Source organism: Onychostoma macrolepis, chromosome 09 (genome assembly GCF_012432095.1).
Source record: "Onychostoma macrolepis isolate SWU-2019 chromosome 09, ASM1243209v1, whole genome shotgun sequence".
In the NCBI taxonomy this organism is placed as follows: domain Eukaryota; kingdom Metazoa; phylum Chordata; class Actinopteri; order Cypriniformes; family Cyprinidae; genus Onychostoma; species Onychostoma macrolepis.
In genome coordinates this window covers 13,100,075-13,125,643 of record NC_081163.1, presented here as the reverse complement: position 1 = coordinate 13,125,643, position 25,569 = coordinate 13,100,075, and the positions used below count along the sequence as shown (strand labels likewise).

The following is a 25,569-nucleotide window of genomic DNA, read 5'->3' as shown; positions in this document are numbered from 1 at the left end:
CAAAACATAACTTAGTTCAGTAATCAGGCACTGTTTGACGGGCTTTTTAGAGCACGCGCTTTGTGTGAATGTGCTCAGAAAAGGCACTTGTCAGAACAGAACACTGAGTGAAACGTTTAACCAGTAAGTCTTTGAAGCAGATGCAGATAATGTACTTTTGGTGACTGCGAATAAGTGCAGTGTCCCGTGAGAGTAACTACCGCTGAGTTAACACTGATCTGAATGTATGTGGCGTTGTATAGTAGGCCTATATAGAGACGGCGGCGCCAGAACTGCAGCTGATAGAATGCGCGCTGAAGTATGATACTACGATATTTCTTCAAAAAAGCAAATCGTGGAGACATTTTTATAGTCCACGATCAAAAATCTTATTTTTAGGATTTAACCTCTGAGCCATTAATGTGCTCCAGACAGAAATGAAAACATTACTGATAATGTTAAGGTAATGTTTACACCTGACATCAACATCTTATTGAGCTGGACATTTTAAGCTTCATGCTTGTAGTTATCTACTTGAGTACCTTTATTAAATGAGAATGTGCATGCTTAAATATATATTTATTAATTGAGCAGACTTTGTTTTGCATAAAATATCTGTTCCTCATTATTGCCTGTGACACATCAGCATTTACACTACAAATACAATGAATACTACTTCAAAATGTGGTCTGAGGGATCATCAGATTCCAAAACAGTTTTTTGGACAGATTTTGTATTTGTAGGCTATTTAATGCTCACCACAGAGATGGATGTTAATACCATATGTAACCAGGGTCATTGTTGCATTCTGGGATGTTAAAATGTGTAAGTCCTAATTCCCCATTCACTGGAGACAGGCTAAAAATGTCCTAGATCCGTCAGCCTTTGTTTCGGACAGAAGCCTGCTAACTCATGAGGCTAATATTTTAGTAAGTGTGAAGGCTAGGAATGAAGACTTGATAATACCAGTGTGATGTAATGCACTTATTTTGTCTTGGCCAGGAACTGAGGCCTTGATCGCTAAAGCTCTGATTACAGACACGCTCAACCTGTCTTTTTATATACAGCATCAGCATTTATCACTTGCATAATGTGCCAGATCAGAGCGTGAAAAGCCAATGCAGGTTATAAAATTAGGATGTTGGACCTTTCCTTTTTACCATGGGAAAAACGCTCGCTTCCTTTAGCTAAACCATGAAAAGACCTTTGGGAAATCTGAGTTTGGGTACTGTATAGCGGGCAGTTATTTTCTCTCATATGCCTGTGGCATGTTGTTGTATTATATTGACAGCTTTATCCACATAATCATGGTAAATGTGCATGTCTGTCTGCCTGTATATGAAATATGGTTTGATTTAGCAGCTCATATTTTTAACTGATCCACACTTGGTCCCAAGGCACTTCCAAACAGCTCTCTCATTCCAGCATGTTTTTGATTTTATGTCGGATAAAAAAATACACATAAACGGTATTATGACATTCATGCAGCACAACAGAAACAACAATGTGCAACAATGTGAATTTAATCAGCGCAATACACAAAAGTCGAGCAGATTTCTTGACTTTCTCATGTTATTGAGGATCCCATCAGGCCGTTCTCAGCTGTCATTAATGTTCGTGGCGCTGCCAAAGACGTCCTCCAGAAGGAGAGAGTAGTTGATGGTTTTAAATGCAGGGTCTGCAGCGTCTCCTCTCCAGTCTGCGTCAAACTGAAAACAACAGCACGACAGGGTTTGAGAAACAGTTCACAGAGGTTCCTGCAGCACATATGTTTAGCTGGCACTCTCATTTCATGTCTCTGCAAATTAAGGTGAACCAAGACATAGATTTATCAGACCGGATTGACTTTAGCACATGGTAAATGTCTTGTACTTGCTATTTAAAAATATATGACAAATGTTTAACGACTTTGCGTGGTTCAGTAAATCAGATACGTAATCATCTTTTTAAAAGAATTGCTGCAGATAAGATTTTTTATTGCTCAATATGTTAAGGTGACCAGATTTCTCGAATGAAACTGGGAACATTTTTAGTTCAACAGTCTATATATCACTAAAATATCCAATGTTATTATCTATGAATTCAAAAAAGGGGACAGTTTTGTGTGATTTGAACATGGTAAATGTAGAACTGTGATGAGTTATTGTATATCATACTCTGACGTACTACTATAAATCAGTGTAGTCATCAGCACACACTTATGAACTGTAAAAACTGTTCAGAGTAAAGGTCCTTGCATACTGATTCCGAAATTTTCATATGCGTTTTTTTTGTATTTATCATCCAAACCTTGCACACAGTCAGATGCGTTAAAACACCTCTCAAAATGCTTGCTATGGATGTGAAAAATGCAGAAAATCAAACCCGATTTCATGACGGCGAAAATTTCGGACTCAGTGTGCAAGGACCGTAACTCGCTTTCCTTAAACTAATGTTTGTCAAAAGACAATTTTAACTAAACCTAAAATGGATTAAAAATATTTTTGTTAATTCAACAGACATTAAAAACTTAAACTGAAGTACAAAAATGACTAAAATGTAAACAAAAATAAATTAAAGCTAAATAGAAATATTTTTTAAAAATCCAAATTGAATTTAAAATGACAAGGAAACAACAAAGTTACTAAAATTATACATGAAAATGCAAAGCTGAAGCTAATTCAAAATATGAATAAATACTATAATCGTACACTATAATGAAATGAATAAATACTATAATATAAATAAATCTAAAACAACACTGGATATCAGTGCATATTGGCCACCAAAGGAAGAAAAAGTCCCTGGAAATCCAAGGCATCTGGTTATCCTGTCACATATGTAACATATAGCAAGTATACATACTTTTTATGCACAGAGCTTCATGTGGTTTTTATGAAACATGGCTCAAGTCACTAGACTAGACCGATTAGACAGACCGATCGATCCTTACAGTTTCAGTGTGGTCTTGTGGTCTTATTCTTCTTTCTTTCATACTGAGAAGTATTTGATAAATGCAGGGCAATTCACCATTGTAATGGCTGCTAAATTAGGTTCAGTGAGGGCCACAGGAAATGGCTGGAAACTGGCAAATTTAGCGGTCAATAAACACAGTGAAATGAGCTATGAGAAATGAGTGAACAAAGCAAAAAACACATAATCACACAGCCTGGCTTGCTTCTTATAGATCCATCTTGGAATCACTATGTATGGTCCTAAAAGCCTTGATTACAAAGAAAAGACAGCGGTGAGAAACTATACAGACAAATCGACTGCTGGCTCCCCCTGCTGGATTGTTAAGACCCAGCACAACTGGAAGGCTTCTCATTGTGAGTCCGTGAGCAGATGGTTCTGCTTAGGCTCCAAGGAGGCATGCTAAATTACTGCGCTGTAATAAAAGCTCCACTTCAGAGTAGTTGTTGAGTGGGTTTTTCTCAAGGCTGATTTACTTGAGATGAGGCTTGTAGGTGCTCAAAGCTTGTGGGGCCCACAGGTTACTAGGGCCTGGACCCTGACACAAACACTCTCATGTATATGTGGCCGCTTTAGCAAAAGACAAAGACTGACATCTCAAAATATGTGTTTGATGACAGAACAATTGGACTGTTTTTTTGATAGTCATCCAGACCGATTTTAAACTCACCTTCACAGTGACATCTGGAAGCACTGCAGGGGCGGGGTTTTCTCTCCAATTGATACTGGATAGGAAGGCGTGATAGTCAATCTTCTCAGACTCGTCTTGAAACCTGGATGCAAACATGAGAGATGCAGGAAATAAGGATGTGTTGTGGTGAAATGTTTCTTGGATAATAAATGGGAGTTTTGCTCCGTTGACCCTACTTTTCGAGGAGGGCTCGTTGTAGGTCTTCAGACAGGGGCAGTCGGAAGGCTTTAAAGATGATCTGTACCTCTTTAGAAGAGAGGTGTCCAGATCTACAGCAGCACCATTTGAATAGACAGAAAGAAGAATAAGTAACTCATGTCAACACATTCTGTAATATACTGTATATATATATACAGTGGTGGCCAAAATTATTAGGTATTTTCACCAGCTAAAAAATGGTTTTAAGTCACTTATTTCTATCTTTTGCTGTAGTGTGTCAGTAGGAAATATCGGTTTACATTTCCAAACATTAATTTTGCTATTAAATGTAATAATCCAGTGAGATTTTTGTTTGCACTCGGAGTCTGACAACAGCCAGTGCTCCACACAGAGATCTGATCTCGTCCTCATCCAGTCTGTCTGGAATGACATGAAGAAACAGAACAAACTGAGACCGACTAAATCCAGAAGAACTGTGGTTACGTCTCCAAGATGCTTCAAGAAACCTACCTGCAAAGCTACAGTACTGTTACAAGTTTTAAGCACTTGTGTAAAAATGCTGTCAAATGAGAATGTTGTCAAAAAATGTCATGCATAGATTTTCTTTATCAATTAACTTCTATTAACTAAATTAAATCAACATAAATCAAGATATATAATCTGTAGAATTTATTACGTTTTTGAACGATGTATTTCTCTGAATTACAATTAACAATTTGTAATGCTACAATGGCTTCACTGTTACTTTTAAACAATGTAATGCATCCTTGCTGAATAAAAAAAGTTAATTTCTTTAGAAAGTATTGGCCCCAAACTTTTGAATGGTACATATTAAAAAATACATTAGAAAATAATTTATTCAAAAATTATCATCATATACAATTTTCTTATGGATTTCATGACGGACAGCTGTAGACATTCCTGGTTCATTATTTTCAGAACATCGTAAAATAACTCAACTTTCCACAGGGCCACATAAACAGGACAAGCACGTTGACCTGTCGGCATTCTTCCTCATCTATTTCCCCTGCCTGCAACATGCCACAGGTCTTCATCTGTTTCCAATGCTTCACTTGAACCGCTGGAACTAATCGCACCCCCTCAATCTAAAGCAGATTGATGGTTATTCTACCTCACCGTGATTGTTAGTGGTCCACATCAGTGCCTGCGTGACTCTGAATAGCTAAGATAGGGTGTCCTTACGGAACAACGGGGAATGATTTTGTGGTTCTGTATGAATGCATGTTTATGTCAATGTTGATTTCTTATAATATACATTTGGTCATGTGCATATACTGCGACAGGGTGCTTACAAGTAACAGATTGAAGAAAACAGAAGGAAATATATATTTGGACAAAGATAACATTAATTTATGAGAACAATTATGCTTAAATTCAGTGGGGTCCAAATGTCTAAGACCATATCAAAAAAATATGGTTTTCAAAATTTAATTAAAATCTGGAAACATGTAAACCAAAACAATATTATAAAGTAAAATGTATAGAAATTTTAGCAAAATGTTTGATATTTTATTTCCTTTCCAAGAGGAACTGAATGCACAAAAAATGATGCCATTTTGAAGCTAAACAATAAGCATGTGAAATTTGTAAAACTACTCAAAAATAAATTGTAAAAATAAATATTTGAAGTATTTGTATATACCGACAGCCCTATGTGCACAATTAATTAAATACAAGAAAATCTATTTTAAAAAGTTAGATTTGAGACAGAAAATGAACCCTGCTTGAGTGCTACCTGTCCCGGTCCTCATGTGTGAAAGCTCGAATCATATCTGTAAAGTTCTCAAAGTTTTTCTTCTTTAGCTGATCCTGAGCCACAGCAAGCATGAGACCCAAGTCCACCTCTGGTTGTTCCCGCGATAAATAATTGCGAGCCAGCGTTATGATCTCGTGGTCAGACAACTGAACGTCCATTTCAGCCAACAGAGTCCTGTGAAGAACACAACCATTTACAGAATGCTTGTGCACTGTCAAACTAAATCGTGTACTGGGTACGTATATTTTGAAGCTTAGCAGCTGGTCCTTAGTTGGTCATGAGCTGGTTTAAGCTGGCCCTGAGCTGGTTATAAACTGGTTATGAGCTGGTCCTGAGCAGGAGCTACTTGCTCAGGAACAGCTTAAACCAGCTCATGACCAACTAAGGACCTGCTTAATCCAGCTCAAACCAGCTGCCATGCTTCAAAATATACCTAAACACCAGCATATGCTGTTTAAAAAAAAAAAAAAACAGGGCTTTTGCTGCTTTTATTTGACAATACGTTTTTTATAACACAACCGTGTTGTGTATGTTAGGAATTAGAATTAAGTACAGTTTGTTTCTTATACTGTGTTGTAACCAGGCTCAGCAACCAAAATAACTCCAGGTTTTGTCCCCAATCAGCCACAACTGCAACAGGACATTTTGCGAGTCAGTTCTATTTCTGTAGGTAATCCCACCCACAATAAAATCTCAAATTCAGTGAGTCTAAGCCAAAATTGCACTCAAAATAAATTATATGGCAAGCTAGAACAGGGTGTTATGTACCTTTTATTTGTGTTTTTTTGGCTGCCTTCTTACCTAAATGACTCATATGGAATGAAGCCAGTGCTGCTTGGGTCACTCGTGGTGAAGAACTGTTTTACTTTCTTCTGCTCTTCCTCACTGATGGATTTTACCTTGCTAATAATGGTGCCAATATTGGCCTTGGGGAACTAAGTAATTGAGAAACATAATTGAAGGGATTTCAATGAAGTTTCTGTGTAAAACAATTTTAATCAAAAGAGAAGAGGCTTTAGGATTTTTGTGCGTTACCTCATCTGCATGCTGCTCCATGTAGTTGTATGTAAATTCATCAGCATCCAGCAGCTGGAAGGGCTGATTGTTCAGATCCAGCCGAGCTCCCACATACAAATCCTGAGCTATGAAATACTCGGACATCTCACTCTTAAACAACTCCTGTCCTGGCTTCTTCACTCGACCTCTCTTGAAAAACTTACCCCCAATCACACCTTAAACACAAGAACAATGGAATAACATTAGGTAGAACCTTAATTATGTTTTTATCTGATCTGAATTTAAAGGAACAGGACAGCAGTACCTGAGTTTCTCTGAGGAGGTTCAAAGACTGCTATGGTGTCATCACTGAGGTAGACATATATGATAAAAACACGTTCCTTGTCGATAGGACTGTCTGTCAGCATTTTCGCCACAAATCTCAACACATTGCTAACCAGACCTTGCCTAAAGTTGAGAAAAAAAGTTTAATTTATCATTGATTTGACATTTTAAAATCAAATTAATCATGAAGATGTTTTTGACTACTAAATAGCTAAACAGTTATTCTCATTTTAAAAAGTATTTATTTATCCTATACCATTTGTACACTGAATAACACATCCAAACAATGCACTAGAGTTTGATGATTTTTAAAATGGTTATTTTGAAGAGATTTTGTCATTATTTACTTTCTCTCAAGATGTTCCCAACCTGTATGACTTTCCGTCTTCTTCAGAATACAAATGTATGCACAAATCAGCATAAAATAATAATTTCTGAAGAATCATGTGACACTGTAGACAAGTAATGGCTGCTGAAAATTCCGACTTGAGACAGCCTCATAGACTGAACAGACCAACTGCATGGGACACATTTGCGCCAAGTTTTCTTATATGCTCACTATACTAATGGACTCCCTAACTTTGCTAGAAAGTTTGAAGATCTGTTCTCTTTCCAACTTACAGTGACTATTCTTTAAATATTTAGTTCGCCAGGCTGACAAGATCAGAATGGGTCTTGGTTCCTTACTTACATTGAAGAAGTTTCCTTGCTTATTCAATTAGTCCTGTCACTTAGAAGAGCATTCTTTTTCCCTTCAAACTCTAAGCCTGCCAATGTCTAACATTATATTGTCCAAAGCAAATTGAGCGAGACAGTAATTTGCAGTGTGATACTGGTTCTGGGATTATATTTGGAAGCAAAGCACTGTGAAAACAATGTGTAATAATAAACTGACCTGAAAAAGCGTGTTTTACATCGGAAGTATGGTGAGATTGCATTTGAGCTTCTGATTATTTATAAAGGCCATGTGCTCTACTGCAAAGAGCTGCACTTAACTGATGAAGGATGACTTTAGTAGGACAGACAAGGGTCTAATGTCTCCTGTCAAAATGATCAGAAAGCCAGTAAGGGCCTGACATGTTGTTTTGATCTAATATTAATGGTTTTAAATGAAAGGGAAGCATATACTCTGGATGTCCTAAGGGAGATTAGCTCCACTGGTTACCTGTCTTTTTCCATAAGCTTCTTGAAATCCTTCTGTGGAGGTTTAAGCAGCAAACCCTGACAGGAGCACAGCGAATCTTCCTCAGATCCAAATCCATTGTAGGGTGGCACCTGTCTGGCTGGTTTAGGAGGGAGCGAGGCCTGGTATGAGACAGGTGTGAAGTCCTCTGTGAAGCCACACAGGAAGAAAACATCAAAAACACACACACATTTAAGCAGACATATGCATGGAAAACCGGAAGTGAGGCCAAACAGGTTGCGTTTACCCATATGAATTCAATCCGCAACCTTTTAACCTCTGAGAAACGGACAAGCGCTTCATCAGAGCATGTGTCGACCCGGCTCCATTAGGCTCATGTGTAACTAATGCTATGATCTCTTCGGCCAGCATAACGCCGCAGCAGACAGATGCACGCGGACCCGTATTGTGTTACCGCTGGCATGGAGCTCGTGTGCTTCTCATGTCTGGGCTTTTGAAGATAAAGAGGCCAGGCTGGTCATTGCTCATATCTGCTGTCCAAAAACTGAGTCACCTTGAGCTGTCAATCAGTTCTGCTCCTTTAGTCTTCTGTTGTTCAATGCGTATTATTCAGACAGTTATTCACAGAGATGAAAGCACACTAGGGAGCATTAGGCTCTCGTAGAGATGAGGGATTTGCGACAGGAAGACTTTGAAAATTATGAACAGCTTGTCAGACCACACAGATGCGATGTGTACTGAGAATGAGGGGTTGGGGTATGTCAATTTTCTTTTCAGTTTACTACAAAAAGCAGTTAGAGCATAAGATTGCACATGCTGCTTATGCACATGCTGAAGTAGAGAGTTCGTTTGTAGCAATCAAAACAAATATGAGTCACAGGTGAAACTCAATACTGACATCATGTGGTCATTAATAGCGGTGCCAAACCCCTCCCTCCAATTTTTTTTAAAACCACATAATAATAGAAATAATCTATTCTCCTGTTCTATTTTATACTATAAATATTCTAATAATTTAATAATAGTAAAAATAAATAATAATGCGAAAAAAGGTTATTTATATACTCTCTTTTGCCTGAAATTAAATTGTTTTCATTCACACAAATCATGAATTTGGACATATTAATCAAATATACATATCACCTATGAGTCCCCTTGAGTCATGATGTAACTCACCAATACCATATTTAGAGCGATAATACTCTTTAGTGAAGTTGTCGCAGTCACATATCAACATCCTACGACCCCACATATTAATGATGCCTCCAATGGTCAGGTCACAGTCTTTGTAGAATTCTTCTTCTACTGCTCCAGTCTGTAAAATGTTAAGAAGACACTGACATACTAGTCCATTAAAACTGAAAGAATTGGCTACTGAACTAATTAAACATTTTATTAAGAACAATAAACTATTGTTATGAAATTCCTAAGGGCAATGATAATGGACCATTTTTTAGTCAGCGCTTACCTTGAGGCTATCCAAAATGTAGCGTCCTCCTTGTCCGACTGGTCCGAATACATTGAGGACTGTGCGGTCTGTTACTTCTCCAGGCTGACGTTTGGGAATAGGAGCATGCTGGTTTGACACAATCAAGAGCAAAATAAATTTAATTTTTCATAACTTGAAGGACAAGTGAGATTTGCTAATGGCTTCATAATTATTTTCTCACTGGGTGATTCCCACAAAACCTTTTTAGATGACATTTAGTGAAAAGCAACAGAATGAGTGACAAGACTACATGACAACAGAAAAACCCCCTGAACAATCCTTCTTCCTTCATAATGAATTTAGACTGCAAAACAAGCAGGGAGGAAACTGAAAAGTGCTTTAGGGAAGTTGGATGTTCTTTCAGCCCTGTCAGTCTGGATAAAAGCTTGGCATGGAGGATGGAGAAATTTGTCCAAGCAAAAGAGTAGAGAGGAACTGATAACCACTAAACTGGATTGAACAGTAACCATTTAATTTCAGATTTTTCAAACACATTCATTGAAGTCATCACCTCTGCAATTATTTGATCAAAATACAGTAAAAACAGTAATATTGTGAAATATTATAATATATAAAATAACAATTTCATATTTGAATATATTTTAAAATGTGATAGCAAAGCTGAATTTAGTGCTCAAGAAACATTTCTTCTTATTATCAAGATCTGTTATTAAATTATGGATATGTTAATGTAATTTATTTATTTTAATTTTTTTGCAGTGCTGTTTTTTACAGACCTTGGGAAGCTTGCCCCTGTGCAGAAATTTAGGGACAGCATCTCGACCAGAGTTTGGAAGGACAACTTCGTAAATTTCCATTGTGTCATCTGCCAGGAAGTAATGCAAGATCAGCTCTCTGGGGTCTCCAAACATGCTCTCAGTATCATCCCAGTAGCAGTAGAAGCGCAGGACTTTGCGGTCATGTTCCAAAAACTGCTTCAGGGTATCTATTCTTTCATAAGGCCGCAGCGGCTTCATGTTCTCCTCCATCTGTGAGAGGGAAAGAAACAGTATAATATTGAAGTATTGATATTGCTATGTAGACACATGGTGCTTTCTTACCTCTTGTCGATGGGTGGTATAGGGATCTGCTGGCCTGGAAGCAGGGGGCTTTAGGCGCACCCCCATTTTTATCAAGAAGTTGCGTGTGTAGGGGTCACAGTCCGTAATCATAAAGGTTCTGTTATAGAACACTATTTCCTGGTTGATGTTAAAATGGTGCACATTGTAGAAGCAATCATCTTTAGGAGCTGGGAGAGGAATACGGTGCCTCCGAATCAGGGTTCCTACATAGGAGGAGAACAGATGGATTTAAACAGGATGTTTTTACTGGTTTGTCATTAATCAGGATGCTATGCATTTAATTCTGATGGTTTACCCTGTGGGATTCCACTGTTTTTGAGCTCTGGCTCCACTACTTGTACGGTGTCATCCTCTAGATAGAAGTAAATCTTGCACTTTCGCACTCTATATTTTTCTTCCCTCCTCTGAGGTACAGCTTCTTGGAAATAAGCATCAAAACACAGGACCTTCAGGTAAGAAAATTGGAAAATTAATATGCTTTGCACAGCACTAGGTAAAACGGCTAGTATATTATGTTCCCTCATAATAATGACAAACCTGTTTGTCAAAAGCAATCCATGCTGGAGCATCGCTGCCCTCTCCCTTTGGAAAAAGTGAATACTTGGGTCTTGCGCTCTGCCCCAGGAGAAGTTCTCCTCCTATGCCTGGCTTTTCTGACCCAACCATCATGGCTACTCCATTTGAATAATCAAAATGCTGAGATTTGTGAAATTTGTCTTTTCCAAGCTGGAAAATAATGAGGAGAAAATAAAATGACATTGTAAACTGTTTTCATAATTTAATGACAGAATCTTTGTTTCTATCAGTTTAACTATTGTTCTGTCATCTGTACTCCAATTTATGTGTTTTTGGTTTTCTTCGTCAGTAATTAATGGTTGAAAACAGAATGAACTTCACTGCGGGTTGTGAATTTGGCACCACTTTCAACGTTTTAGGCAGCAATGATTACAGAAATGAATTCGCTAACTAACTAAATAGAATATTAGATACCACACGCACGCACTTTCAATATTTTCAGTTTTTAAAGTAAATATTAGCAAACCGCTCTACTAACATAGCTAGCAATACTTAAACAGCCCTTACTCACATAAAGTTATTTTCCCTCAACACAGACAGAACATTTCTATAGATAATTTTGGTATCACTTACATTTCTATTGACTGAATTTCCAGGCAACATTGGTAAAGCCATTATTAGTAGCAAGCGATGTAGGATTTTCTCAGTGCAGGACGACCCGACTGCTGAGAACCGGTTGCCAAGATAACAACTTGTTTGCAAATATTATTGCTAGGCAACGAAACGCAGATCACGTGACAGTACATTCATTGGTCTTCAGTTCAAATATGATTTCGTTTGAAAGACACAAATCATATTTCAGGAATGTCAATAAGTTTTTGTTTTGGCCAGTTTTGAATATCTCTCTTTTTCATAACGCATAACATGCACTGACAAAAAAATGGCAAATTCTTATAAAAGCACTTACCCTGTAAAATATATATATTTTTTAAAACTGTATTTAAAGAAGTCCATGCTTTTGTCTACCATAAATTATATAGAGATGTTTTTAAACCTTTATTAAGTTTTGAGTTTTTTTTCCTTGTAAAAAAACAAAACAACATGTATAGACCATAAACAACCAGAAAGACATAATTTTTTATTATTTCCACAAACATGTTATTGGTGGGTGATTCTGTATATTTAAAAAAAAAAATCCATCACAAAGTAAAACACTCAAAAAATAATACATGCTTACATACATAAGTAAATATTATGGAAATTATACAACTAACTCAAATAATGTATTGTCAAAAACAAAGTACAATAAGAAACACTTTAGTTGTATATGTAACATACCTCATGTTGATGTCTTAATGATTAAGAGTATGCAAAATAAAATTAAAAATAACATAAAACCACACCAACAATTTTCTAAAAATTATTGGCACAATATCTCTCTCTTCATCAGGATGATTAAGCTATGTACATTTAAGAACAGCATTGTAGAGGAATATATTTAGAACAACAGTTCAGCAAACGTCCATTGCACTGCTTCACACAATACATCAAGTTTCAGTGTTGTATCGCTGTGATACCGACATAAGGGAGAATATTAATGTGCAAACTACTTATATCAGTGGCAACACAGTAGAGCCAGGGTTCATTTAGGATGCCAGTCCCAGCAGAAATCCTCCAACAAATCCACCAGAGATAACAATATTCCTCTTCACAAATTCTGTTGACTGTAAGAAAAATACACCATTTACAGAATGTAGGATAAGTAACAACCTAATAATTAAGTTGCACACACTAAATAATAATACAAAATGCTTTATAGAACTATGGGAGCTCAAAATAGCTAATAGACTATGAAGTTATGACGAATGTATGAAAGAATACCCACTTCTTCTATAAAGGAATTGAGCTCAGGGGCTGCTTTGTTTGCATTTTTCTTCAAATGCTTTTTTGCTTTATTGACATCCTTTTCCACTTTCCTCCAGTCAACCTGTACATAGCCACTGTGGTTGGCAATCTGAAATGAGAAAAGTAAGATTTTTTTCCCACTTAAGATGACATGGAAGCATAATAAACCCTTAAAGGAATAGTTCACTCAAAAATGAAACTTTGCTGAAAATTTACTCACCCTCAGGCCATCCAATGAGTTTGAGAAACAATCACTGGAGCAGATTTGGAGAAATTCAGCATTACATCACTTGCTTACCAGTGGACTCTCTGCAGTGAATGGGTACCGTCAGAATGAAAAAGCAATAATATGGATAGAGGCCTTGTATTTTAGCTGGAAGAAACTGTTTAAAGTTAAAAATGAATCAATGATGTATTTGTTTATTCCAAACACAGAGACTTTCAATTCATAAGATGTTAATTAATGAACTGAAGCTGTGTTTTATTGTAATCATTGTGATGTTTTTATCAGCTGTTTGAACTCTCATTCTGATGGCACCCAACAGCAGAGGATCCACTGGTGAGCAAGAGATCTAATGCTAAATTTTACATCTACATGAATGGCCTGAGAGTGAGTAAACATTTATCAAATTTTCATTTTTGTGTAAACCATTGGCTACGACATATGATGCAAGCATTTTAATAATCCATACTTGTAGCAAAAGAAATCCCCCTCCAACAGCAGTAGCCACAATTTTTCCAACTCTCTGAAAAAGATAACCAGCACACCTGGAGGACAAAGGACAAAGTAATTAATGCATTTATTTCATACATGTGGAATAGTATACTAAAGTTGGTGAATCAAAGATTACAGCACATATGAAATAGCATATTAACACCAACCATCCTGTCACTCCACCCATCATTATCTGTGAAGCCACAGAGTACTTTTCTGCAATGGGTCCTGTACTGTTCCCAAAAACACGACTCCACCATTGATGCCTCCTGGCGTAATCTGTGATGTTAACCACCTCATATAATTCATCTTCACTCTCTGCATCTACATCTGAAAACAAAAGCAACTGTTATACATTAAGTATCTTATATTTACAGCGTCCAAAATCACAAAGTATGGATGCAAGTGAAAATACACCCTTATATAATTCATTAGGATGTTTTGCATTGTTAAACAATTGACATACACATTATTTGTGTATTTCCACCCAAGAACCAACTGTAGGTCCACAAACTGCTTTACATTCTTTAATATTTTAGATTAATCCCTTTATGATCTGATTTAAAAACAAACAAAGTTAACAAACAGCACGAACCTTTCACTGGGAATTTTAACACTGATAATAAGGTCCTCAAACCTCACCATCGCACCTTACACTGAAATATCAAACCTAGGAGCAATGCACTTCAGAGGATATTTTGAATGTATTCACCAACATGCAGTTACAAAGACATGAATGAGAATTAAAACAGTATGAGTGGATTTCCCGCGATTTAGCCAAATGATATCTGTACAGTATGCCGCGATAATAATCGATCACTATGCTGCTCGACTACATTGGAAACTCTTGGAATCTCGTTGCATATAACCTATATGGTTAAATAAACACGTTATCAATCAAGGCTATTTATTCAAATGTTTGGCTGGCCAATTTATTTACCTTCACCGCGATCCGCCATTTTATGAGGCTCTATTCACATTGCTCAAAACCGCTGCAGCTCTACGCAAAATCCTGCGTAATTTACGTGCGATCACTGTCCACAGACTCCTACGACCGCTTGCAGGCGTTATTCACAAAACACTTTACAAATTATTTCAAGTGTAATTTAACAGTTTAAAATATTTACCTAAATATCAGAAGTCTTTACACATACTGCCTGAAACTGGCTAAATTTCATATAATAAGAAACACTGTAGTATAATAATCATGTTTAAGCAAGGGAAGAAGAGAAAGAAAGAAGTGGGATTATTTCTATATTTCTCTCTTTATTACGTTCTTGCTTAATATGTTGAAGGATGTAGAGATATTTCTAATAACTTTAAAGAGAATAGTGGAAGAAAGAAAGAAAACATGATAGGATAAGATAGGATAGGACAGGATAGGATGATACTTTATGGGATATGATAGAATAGAATGATATTTATTATATACACCATTAGAAAAACACATAACTGGAGGTAACTACAAACACAATAAAATCAAATACTTTACGGTACAGTACAAAAATAAAAATTACAGAATAAAAGAAAGAAAAATAAATGTTCTATAATCTAGAATAAGAATGTACCACACAATCTGGAGGAATGAAAATCATACTGGTTCGTGTAACTAACAAACTGTTTAATAATTGTAGAAATCAGGCAACGTTTTCCTTACATCCTCAAAATCCTGAGTTTTCAAACAGACAGATGCTTGAGCCAATAAGGCGTTTTATGTTGGTGTTACGTAATCATAATAAATCCTGGTGAGCCAATCGCAGCAGGCGAAGATGCGGCGTAAAGTTGAGGGGTTTGTTATTTACCCTCCCCCTTGAAAGTTTATATGAAAAAAAGGATCCCAAGACAAGGCCGATCACGTGGTCCCCACCGAACGCAGCCATTGGCCAAAACCGCAGAGAAGGCGTTCCGACGGCGGCGGCGTGGGTTCGCTTGAGTGACACAATTATAACAAGTTTGAGCTGGCGACTAGGGGGAAGTTTGAGATATTACTAAATAACTATTTACCGTTAAATCCTGCATTGCTCGTTCTGCATGCATTTTAGTGTACCTGCTACCTGCGACTCATTTATGTCGAGGACAATGTGAAAAAGGGGGTGTTCAGAGGAAATTATTTTCCGTCTATTCTTTTTTGCGTTTAGATCTACGCAAAAAGGTGCTCGGCTTGCGGTGCGTAAATATTTTCGCTGGAGTTTTTTGTCTATGAAATCGTGCGGAGTGTCAGTGGCCGCTGTAGCTCGCGCTGCTGCTGCTGCTGCTGGTGATGGTGATGAGGAAAAGAAAATGGCGGCGGGAAAAGCGAGTGAAACCGAGGAGGACTTTCCGAAGCTTACGCCGCAAGAAAGGGAGCGCTTAGCCAGCATAGACAGGTCAGTTAAAGCCCCTTTACTTGCACCGATGACCCTCCGTGCATCTTTACGAACCTTCCCCGCATGTTAAAGCGGTGCAAATGAATGCGGTGCAGGTAAAGTAACACGGAACCGCCTGTGTTGTCCTCTATTTGCAGCACACTGTTTGGATTTCAGAGGCTTCATGAAGATGGCGCCAGAACGAAGGCCTTGCTGTTGAAGGTATGATTATATGACACTGATGGATGTCTGGAGACAGATAGACACATAGCTCTGCAAATCATACAACATCACTCTGCAAGTATACTCGTATTGCACAGAAAAAATGCGTAATATTGATACAACACTAAGTTATATGCAATGACACTCAAGGGGGTCTGTGTAGACATAAATATATACTTTATTAATCAGCAGCAATACACAGTCAGAATAATGCACAGAGACGAACATTGCATTGTACAGAATAATGCTGTGTGTGTGTGTGTGACACTTTTATAATGCTGTAAACGTATACATTCTATAAAATGCAAAAAGACGCACAGTATTAAATTTATATTGTACTGTACAGTATTGATATACTTAAAAGGACACATTAAAAGTTGGATATAGTGCATCTAACTTCATCGGCATACATATACTCACGTAAAGCAATAAATAGCACATCTGCCTGGTTGTTTATCGTCGCAAATTTAAACTATATTATCGCCCAGCTCTAATCCGCTAAATGCTACTGCATGGAGACTTGGGATATTATAAATATTAACTTTTCATTAAACTGATTTGAGTATCGTGAAAAGTGCTATACCAATGAAACTGACTTGATTTAGGCTGCACAATGCATGTCAGTGATGGGGATTTGTAGTTGCTCTGCGGTGATTATTTTAAATATCAGTCTGCTGTGAAAGTTATTAAACTGAGTGTTATATTAGTTTGGGTGCTGGCTTTGTCGAGTTCTTGCGCATGTAAACAGCAGTCAGACTTAATTTTGTGAGTAAATCTATTTTGAATAAAGCCATTTTCACCTATTATGACCTCGTTCACCCATTGTCAGCGCGACTCTGAAATGAAGAGTTGAGGGTAACGTTAATGAGGGTGTTGTTTTTATTCGTTTGCCACCATTTGAATGTCAGCTAAGCAGTCGAAGGTTGTTTGATATAATTAATTATCTTAATTGTAGAGAAACGTCTCTTAATATCTTTTTTTATTATTATTATTGAGCCAAAAGGTGCATCTGTCGTATGATGTTAATAAACCTTCTCAGTGTAAGTTATAAGTTTAGCTAGCCCAGCTGTTTATACTCGGTTAGGCCAAATTGGTTAATTATTGAACTTATTTTGCCAATCTTAGACCAGACTGTAGGCTATTTTAGTGTTTCAAGATGAACTGGGAAGTTTAAAGCTCTGATCTCAGTGGTTTACAAGGCAGTGCCTACATGTTAGCTAGTTAGCATGATGCTAACCAACTGTAACTGCATGTGAGGAGAGTCATTTGAACGCTGCTGGGCTCTTTTCAGTCCTATCACAACATCCAGGCTTTCAGTAAATCAGTAATCAAGTTGCTTACGAGAACTTGTGTGAGGTTTAACATTGCATTTTGCAGAGTTGAGTACTTCTGAAGGGGTTTGTCATTATGGCCAAGAAAGTTGACTTTGCCAGGTTGCCTTTGCAAGCAGCATTTGTTGCAGTACGTCAGTGCTGTATCTTTTGTCACTTGATTTGTTTTAAGGAATTTTGCTTTTGTTTATACATATGTCTGTTGTTTATAACATAAGGAAAGCATATATTTGTTTTTAAAAATTTATTGTCATATCGTAGGACCCATGAAGTCAGCATGAACTGCAGTAAAGTGATAAAGATAAAAGATTAAAAAGTCCATGTAACTGAAAAAGTTTAGATTTAAAAAAAAATCTAAAGTATAAATGTAAGCTTGTAGACAAAACTATACTGAACAATAATTATATTAATAGCTTGGAATTATTGTTTGTAGACATTAATTTGCCATAAGCAATGCCATAAATAATTGATGTGTCTTAAAATATAGTGACCTTTCATACCAAGAACGATAATTTTAACAGTAACTATAAAGCTTTAATAATCGTTCTAAAGGCCCGTTCACACGAAGAAAGATCACTTCCGGTATATTTGCATCCACACCAACATACAATAATGTTCTGGTTATTATAAACTCTAGCTGTAGATTTGTCTCAAGCTCTTTAAAGTTGGGTGGATTGTGATTGGTTATCAGTGTTTTTGTTGTTCATCAGCTGGAGAAAAAAATCTTGAGCGATTCCAACAATATCATTCCTCTGTGTCCTTATTGTTATGGCTGTAGTGTGTACTTAGCTATAATCAAGGCTTTTATTAAAACGTAGTAACTTAAGAGTTATCATCCTTGCTGTGAACGAATCTTACTACTTTGAGAATAGGGAAGTCCACAACACAACTATAACAATAACACAGGAACTATTTAATTAAATTTACTTTCAGAGCGATTATTTCACTTGAATGAATGATAAAATCTTTGCCAAACAGAATCGAGCACACTTTAAGGAGCCAAAGCATTTAAAGTTCAGTTGTCAGGGTTCTAATGAACAGAACATTATTGTGTATTAGTGTGGATGCCATAGTTACCGTTATCTTTATAGTGTGAATGGGCCTTAACAGTGGTAGATAGACAGTGGTAGATGGACCTGTGGAATGTTTAATTACCATCTCTGCCATGGGCCACACATTTTGAGGCTTTGGTGGCTCTGATAAGAATGAGATGATTCATTTAGAAATAGACGTGCGCATCCCTCGCTCTGCTCAGAGATGTTGTGCTGTCGGTGAGCGCTGCTTGCTGTCTGTCTGCTGCTGTGCAACTCTTCCCACAAACTAGCCATGTCTGTCAAAACGTTCAGTGTCCTAGATACAGCCAGCACCTCTTTAAAGACCTTGTGAACACAACGGTTAAATGAGCATTTCATTTTAGTTTATCTAGAACATGTATTAATCCGTTTATCACTGACTATTCTGAAGTTATTTTGGTACCTAGATATTATCTAAAAAGAAAATGTTCATGCAAGATATTTTACAGAGTACTCGCATAGATTGAGCTTTATAAACAAGAACCGATTATTCAGTGTATCAAAGTTTGCATTGGTCAGTCTGAATGTTTAGCTTGTATGTGTTGCAATTTCATATTCTGCAGCCTAATGCATGTTTTAGCAATTTAAAACAAGTGAAATAATCCAAAACACAGACAAGAAAACAGTGAAAACCTCAATGTTCTGAACTTCTTGTCAAAGAAAATAACCTTTTCTATGACCTTCAGCTCTGTTCAACTCGGGTGACCTTGTAGATGTATCTGAGCTTTAAAGAGTACTGACAGGACAAGCAAACAAGACTACTGGTTGGATATTGGGTGCTGCATTAGTATATTTACAGTGATGGGTTCTTATGTACTTCAGTGTCCTTTTGTCTCCAACATTCTACCAAAAGAGATCTTTAATGGTGCGTTAGTAATTAATTTGCCACAATTAATTTGCGGTTAAGATTGTTAGATGTATTTAAAGCTGCAGTCTGTAACTTTTTGGGGTTAAAAATGATCCGAAATCAATATTTGAGCAAGTACATAACCAGCCAGTGTTCAAAACTACCGCCTTGTTTTAGCCTGATTATAATTATTATATTAGCCTAACAGTTAGCTTATAATAATGTTTTCTAATTTGAGTGGTAATGGTAGGTTTTCGTGGGAAACTCGAGCATGGCACTGCGTCTTTACGTCACGTCTGTAAACATAAAGAAGTTATCCCGGCTACTAGACTATCGCACGTGAGGATCCTGCAGGTGACGGATCATTTATAGCCTTTTCTCACAGCAGCTAGAATTATTAAATGTCATTTTGATGGCGGGTTGTAATCCAGAAAGGATTATGTGTTTATGAAACGCATGTGAATGAAATTCAATTATATTCCAGTTTTAAATGTGCTTCTGATTACAGATAGCCTGGGATTACACAAGATTTGTATTTTAAAGACAACCAGTTCGAAGGGAGCATAGTTTGCTTTTTGGGTTAAAATAATTTTTTTATATGAAATTCGATTGGTATGACAATTAGATATTAGACTGTACAGAAATTTAAATCTACACACTATACTCATTGTCACACAATGCTGATTGTTAACATTAATAATTTGAGAATAAAGTATAACAATAATAATAATTTGCACGATTTGATGTGATATGAGCTAACCGATTGTTAGATTTAATTACCATTGGTAGCCCGATTTATTGTAATGCTTTTTTCCTCAGTTTGTCAGAACAAACGTGGCAGACTTGTTACTTGCTCAGATGGCAATATACGCTGAAAATTCTTATTTGGGTCCTATTCCAAGACGTAGGCTAGAATCTGATTCCTTAGTACAGTAACCACACCGGTGCGGTGACTGACACACATACTCCGCGCCGATGCACAACGGAAGATAACTCCACACAGAGCTACAATTCTAGGTTTTCAAACAGATGGCAACAAAGAGGCAAAACTTACGGACTGCAGCTTTAAGTAATTATAATATGTTTTATAAAGCACATATATGAACATTAATGTTGAACTTTGAAAACGCACTCATTTCCGACATGTACACTACAGTTCAAAATATAGGATATATATATTATGTTGTTTGTTTTCAGCAGGGCTGCATTTATTTGATAGAAAACACATTTGCTATGATAATAAATACTGAAAACAGTTGAGCTGCTCAATATTTTTGTGGAAACTAAGTTTTTTTTGTTTTCAGGATTTTTTGATGCATAGAAAGTTCAAAACAACAACATTTTGAAATAAAAATCTTTTGCAATGTTATACTATCTCTTTTGCATTATATATCTTCACCTCCATTTTATGGGAAATGACAATAGTAATTGGTTGAATTGAACGGTAGTTGATTGAGAAAATTATGTAACAGTCACAATTGGTTTGTCATGGAAAATGATTTACCAAGTTCAAGACAAACTGGTTGGTTTCTCCAGGTGGGCATGCTGACTTGTGTTCTCATTTATCGTTTGCTTCACAGGCTGTTCGCTGCTATGACGTCTACATCTTAAAAGCTGAAGGGAAAGTGGAGCCAGAGGTGTTTTGCCAGTTAGGTCACTTCAACCTTTTACTGGAAGATTATCCTAAAGGTGAGTTCTGACCCAAGGACTATTTCTTTTATTGGCATTAAAAAATATCACTGTCAGTCTTAATAAGTTTCTTTTGTTTTCTGCTCAGCATTATCTGCATACCAGAGATACTACAGTTTACAGTCAGACTACTGGAAGGTGAGGGATGCTTGATTCTCATTGGTTGTGCACTTGCACAGTTTACTCTTGTTGTTAAATCCTTCCAATGTGTAGGCAGTGTTAAATACAGGTGTTAACAGTGTCCAGTGTGTTTTAGGAGTTCATTGTGATACGATCACGCCCACTTTTGGAGGTGGTTGTGGATGCATGTGGTAATATTTCATTTGTCTAATGCAGCGGTACCCAATCCAGTTCCTAGAGATCTACCTTCCTACAAAGTTCAGCTCTACCCTGATCAAACACAACTGAACCAGCCAATTAAGATCTTCAGGAACACTTTATAATTACAGACAATTGTGTTGAAGCAGGTTTGGAACTGAGATCTCCAGGAACAGTATTGGGCACCACTGGTCTAATGCATCATAGAAAATATCAAAAGGTGGTGTAATCATTGCGTCAAAACAAGGGTTTTAAACTGAAAGTCTGCTAAGCAATAGTGATACAATAAGAACTGAACAAATGTACATGCACAAAACTCAATTGGACTATTTGTAGTATGGCTACTTGCATTTGGATCGCCTATAACAGATGTAATTCCATGTGTCCGTTATTAGTGAAAACAATTCAGTTTGATATGGCTAGGTGTAACTGTCTCTAAGAGAGTTTTTGAATGTGAAATGAGATCCTGCAGGAGTGTCAGTAATGGCCTCTGACAGTTCTGGGTTCTCTCCTAGAGCAAGAGTGATGCTTTTGGCTGTGAAATTTCCATAGCAGAGTAAACTTTCAATGTGATTCAGGGCTCGACATTAATGCTTGTCCGGGACAAGTGGATTTTGTGAAGGGGCAAGTGAAAGAGAATTTTACTTGCCCGACCGGACAAGTAACCTGATTAACAAGTCAAGTCAAGTCACTTTTATTTATATAGCGCTTTTAACAATACAGATTGTGTCAAAGCACTTAACAGTATCAAATTGGAGGATAGAGTGTCAGTGATGTATAATGATAAGATTAAACACTCAATTTTCAGTTAAAGGCATTTCATTATTGAGTTCAGAGATGTCATTGTCTAGCTCAGTTTAGTTTAAATAGTATCTGTGCAATCAAATCGACGATAATTGCTAGAAATGAATAAAATTAACACATCAATAACTAGGGCAGCACTGAAACTTTGGTGAGAATGATTCTGATTTTATTACTTTCAGTGTAAATGATGACTGATAACGGATAATGTATTGACAGTATCAAGGTTGAGGCTCGTGCAGCCTATCTGACTCGCGGTAAAAAAAAAACCCTAATAGGCGCAACAGCACACACAAAGAAACAAACTTGAACAGACATACTGCGTTAGAATTTTTTTTTTTAATTCTATATAACATATGATCATCACACGACCAAGCACCAGCACATTTGCAAATGTGACATTGATTTTATACAACAGTAGTTCAGTAAACAAGTAGTTAATATTAACTGACTTACATTTTTAGACACATTTTTGACCGTTTTTTTTTAACGAAAATAGTTCTAAAAGCCACAGCAGAACAGTAGCGCACCTCCGAGCAACATACAGCAGTGTTTCGTTACTGAATGATTCAGCATTTTTGAACAAATCGGGTGAGTCAATGATTCAGTGAGCCACTTGCTTTATTTATTGAATGAAATAGCCATTTGAACGAATTGGTTGAATCAGTGACTCACTCATTAAGACAGTGACTTGCTGCCACCTACTGTGGTTTGGTTTCACATTTAAAAGTATCATTGCATTTTTCCAACATTTCATGTTTATGTGTTAAAGTAAAACATTAATCTTATAACATTATTTATGCATTTGCAATTTTACTGTGTAAATGCATTCATGGAACCTCTTATCTTCATTAAACAGTATAAGTAAATGCATCTAAATGGTGCTTTCAATGCAGCTTCAGTGTTTCCTCTGCAGTGGAAAGATGGAGTTTGTTGATAGCGATTTCATTTGAATGGTAACAACCATACAGAGCCTAATTATTCTAACTGAATGTATTGATAAAATTACAAAATTCGACATGACACGTACATTTAGTAAGGTTAGGAAAATATTGCCTTTCATGAAGTTACAAAGTGTCCTAGAAATCGATTTAAGGCAAATATCACACACATGCTGATTAAAGTAAGACCTCATAGACCAGTGATGAGACATTTGATTCAGAATGGATTTTTTTTTTTTTTTAAGGCCTTTTTTTTTTTTTTTTGGCCCCAGACAAGTAACTTTTTCCTAAGGACAAGCACATGTCAAGTCTTAATGTCGAGCCCTGTGATTTGACTTCAGATATGGCTGTCAACTGTAGAAGTGTCATCTCTCACATATCAGGCGCTAAGCCTCAGCATACGGCTAATAGAAACTGATTTCCAGCACAGATGGACTGAACGTTCCTATGTGAGTTATTAGGTACTTTCTAACTGTTCGTACTATAAATTTCACTTTTGCATTGGCACTATTTATTTTGGACGCCTGAATGGAAAATTTGCCAATGGAAACATTGCAGACCGCAGCTGTGGAAGTTGAAGATTTCATACTTTCTCCAAAGCTTAGGTTTTTTTTTTCCTCCCCGATTTTATTTTTTGCTCTCAGAGTCAGGGCATGTTCTAAATTTGTGCCTGTGCTGAAGGGGTTAAAAAGGGTGCTGTCTCAGCAGTCAGACAGCTGTGTGTGATTTGTGCAGGTGTGATGAGCGGCCCGTGTGCAGTAGCGTCAACCTGTCAGAGTGATGCACCATGTGCTTTGCAGTCGGTGCTTCTCTGGCACGCTTTATTCTGAGCCTGTCCTGACTTCACACTGCTGTCCGAGGTCTTGTGAGACAGTCAACCTTTTTAGATTGTAAATAAGTAGCATGCGCTGTCGTGCAGGTCGTTGTAAGCCCATGTCATTGTTGACTTCCTGATTGCATTGGAACAGAGGATTCATCTAAAATGTGAAACCTGATTTGCACTTTCAAGACAGTCTTGTCATTTGAGTGCATTGGAATGCATGAACTGAAAAAATGTGTACTTTGAATGCAATGTGTGTCACATAAATGCAAAAGCAAAATTTGCTCTTGCTTTATCTACACTTTTTCCTTTAGGTCCACTCTGGTTAAAATGCAACAGCCTGAAATATAAATTTTTATTCACTGATAATCCTGCCTTCTTGCCCTTCTTGCCTTCTATGATTACATATTGGATATTTACGTTATTTTTGATGATTAAAGTGTGTAATAATATTTTAGCTGTCAGGCTTAAGCTATTTGACTCTTCTTTCAGTGCTTTAAAGTGGAAAACTCACTAAAAATTCAAATTGGTTACAAGTTTTGTGGTTTGTGCTGCATATACAAGCTGTCATGAAACTCACCTTGTCTATATGAAAATGGTGATTGGGGTTTGTATTTGTTAGACCATATAACCCAGTTCTAGTTGAATTCTTAAATTATTCACTTCGTCAACTTACCATCTAGTTTCATCATCTAACGAAAGTGCATTTGTGGGGAAGACAAGCCGCAGTGGCTTTCAGTTTGAGTCACGCTTTGCCTCTGTGAGCACAGATAAGAGGTTCAGACACGATAATGTTTCATTGATCCTTATTGTGTTGCACATTCCGTTATGTAAATATAACCTTTTGTGGTTGCGGGAGACGAAGACTTTGCCACCTTTTTAGTTTAACACATGCTCATTAGCCGCAGACATTTCTGTCCCCTGCTGAGTGCAGATGTGTCAGACCCACTGTGAGGGTAAACCATCCTTACTCATGCTTAAGGTGCCATTCTTTATTAGAAAGCTATTTTGCTGATTAATTAAACTATGATGAATTAATGAATAGTTTCTTCTCATTATGTTTCTAACTCTCAGCTTTATTTTTTTTTTTCCAGAATGCTGCCTTTTTATACGGCCTTGGTTTGGTTTACTTCCATTACAATGCTTTTCACTGGTAAGTACACAATTACTGTGTGTTCTGTGATGCATTTGTTTTCTCGTGCATTCCATCTAGTTTTTTTTTTCTTTTTTCATCTGTAACATTGTTGAAATATCATCCCTAATAGCATTTTTCATGACCTGAAGTGTGATGTTGATGCTTTCTCAGCTTACAGACTAATTAGAAATTCTTTATTTTATTCTCCTTGTTCGTATTTTTTTTTTTTTACATTCAGTCTTTTGTTGTTGTTGTTGTTAAAGACTGCAGAAAGTATGTGCATTATTTTTTTGTCCG

The 25,569-nt window shown here is 36.9% G+C and overlaps 3 protein-coding genes across 8 annotated transcripts in view; 1 reads left to right on the top strand and 2 right to left on the bottom strand.

Annotated features, from left to right (window-relative positions):
* Window positions 1–1,486: 1,486 nt before the first annotated feature.
* efhc2 (EF-hand domain (C-terminal) containing 2) lies at window positions 1,487–11,876 on the bottom strand. The gene is made up of 15 exons (XM_058786110.1): window positions 11,764–11,876; window positions 11,152–11,340; window positions 10,910–11,060; window positions 10,594–10,817; window positions 10,270–10,521; window positions 9,512–9,619; window positions 9,220–9,358; window positions 8,065–8,230; window positions 6,880–7,022; window positions 6,594–6,790; window positions 6,360–6,493; window positions 5,538–5,732; window positions 3,799–3,891; window positions 3,602–3,704; window positions 1,487–1,688 (listed from the first exon to the last, which is right to left on the bottom strand). The coding sequence occupies exons 1-15, from the start codon at window positions 11,803–11,805 to the stop codon at window positions 1,578–1,580; spliced, it is 2,247 nt and encodes a 748-aa protein (XP_058642093.1). The 5' UTR covers window positions 11,806–11,876; the 3' UTR covers window positions 1,487–1,577.
* A 379-nt stretch (window positions 11,877–12,255) lies between these two features.
* On the bottom strand, window positions 12,256–14,841 carry fundc1 (FUN14 domain containing 1). Its single transcript, XM_058787299.1, has 5 exons — window positions 14,691–14,841; window positions 13,918–14,080; window positions 13,728–13,803; window positions 13,016–13,144; window positions 12,256–12,854 (listed from the first exon to the last, which is right to left on the bottom strand). Exons 1-5 carry the CDS (start codon window positions 14,707–14,709, stop codon window positions 12,777–12,779), a joined length of 465 nt encoding a protein of 154 aa, XP_058643282.1. The 5' UTR covers window positions 14,710–14,841; the 3' UTR covers window positions 12,256–12,776.
* Window positions 14,842–15,590: 749 nt separating this feature from the next.
* Window positions 15,591–25,569, top strand: part of kdm6a (lysine (K)-specific demethylase 6A) — a 69,708-nt gene continuing 59,729 nt past the window's right edge. For 3 of the 6 annotated variants that reach the window (XM_058786262.1, XM_058786263.1, XM_058786260.1), the window contains exons 1-5: window positions 15,601–16,116; window positions 16,254–16,317; window positions 21,149–21,257; window positions 21,346–21,395; window positions 25,232–25,290. In XM_058786262.1, the coding sequence (XP_058642245.1) occupies window positions 15,950–16,116; window positions 16,254–16,317; window positions 21,149–21,257; window positions 21,346–21,395; window positions 25,232–25,290 (449 nt within the window). In that variant the 5' untranslated portion in view covers window positions 15,601–15,949. Of the gene's footprint in view, window positions 16,117–16,253; window positions 16,318–21,148; window positions 21,258–21,345; window positions 21,396–25,231; window positions 25,291–25,569 lie in introns of all 6 variants that reach the window. The other 3 variants (XM_058786261.1, XM_058786259.1, XM_058786266.1) reach the window with 2 other exon arrangements.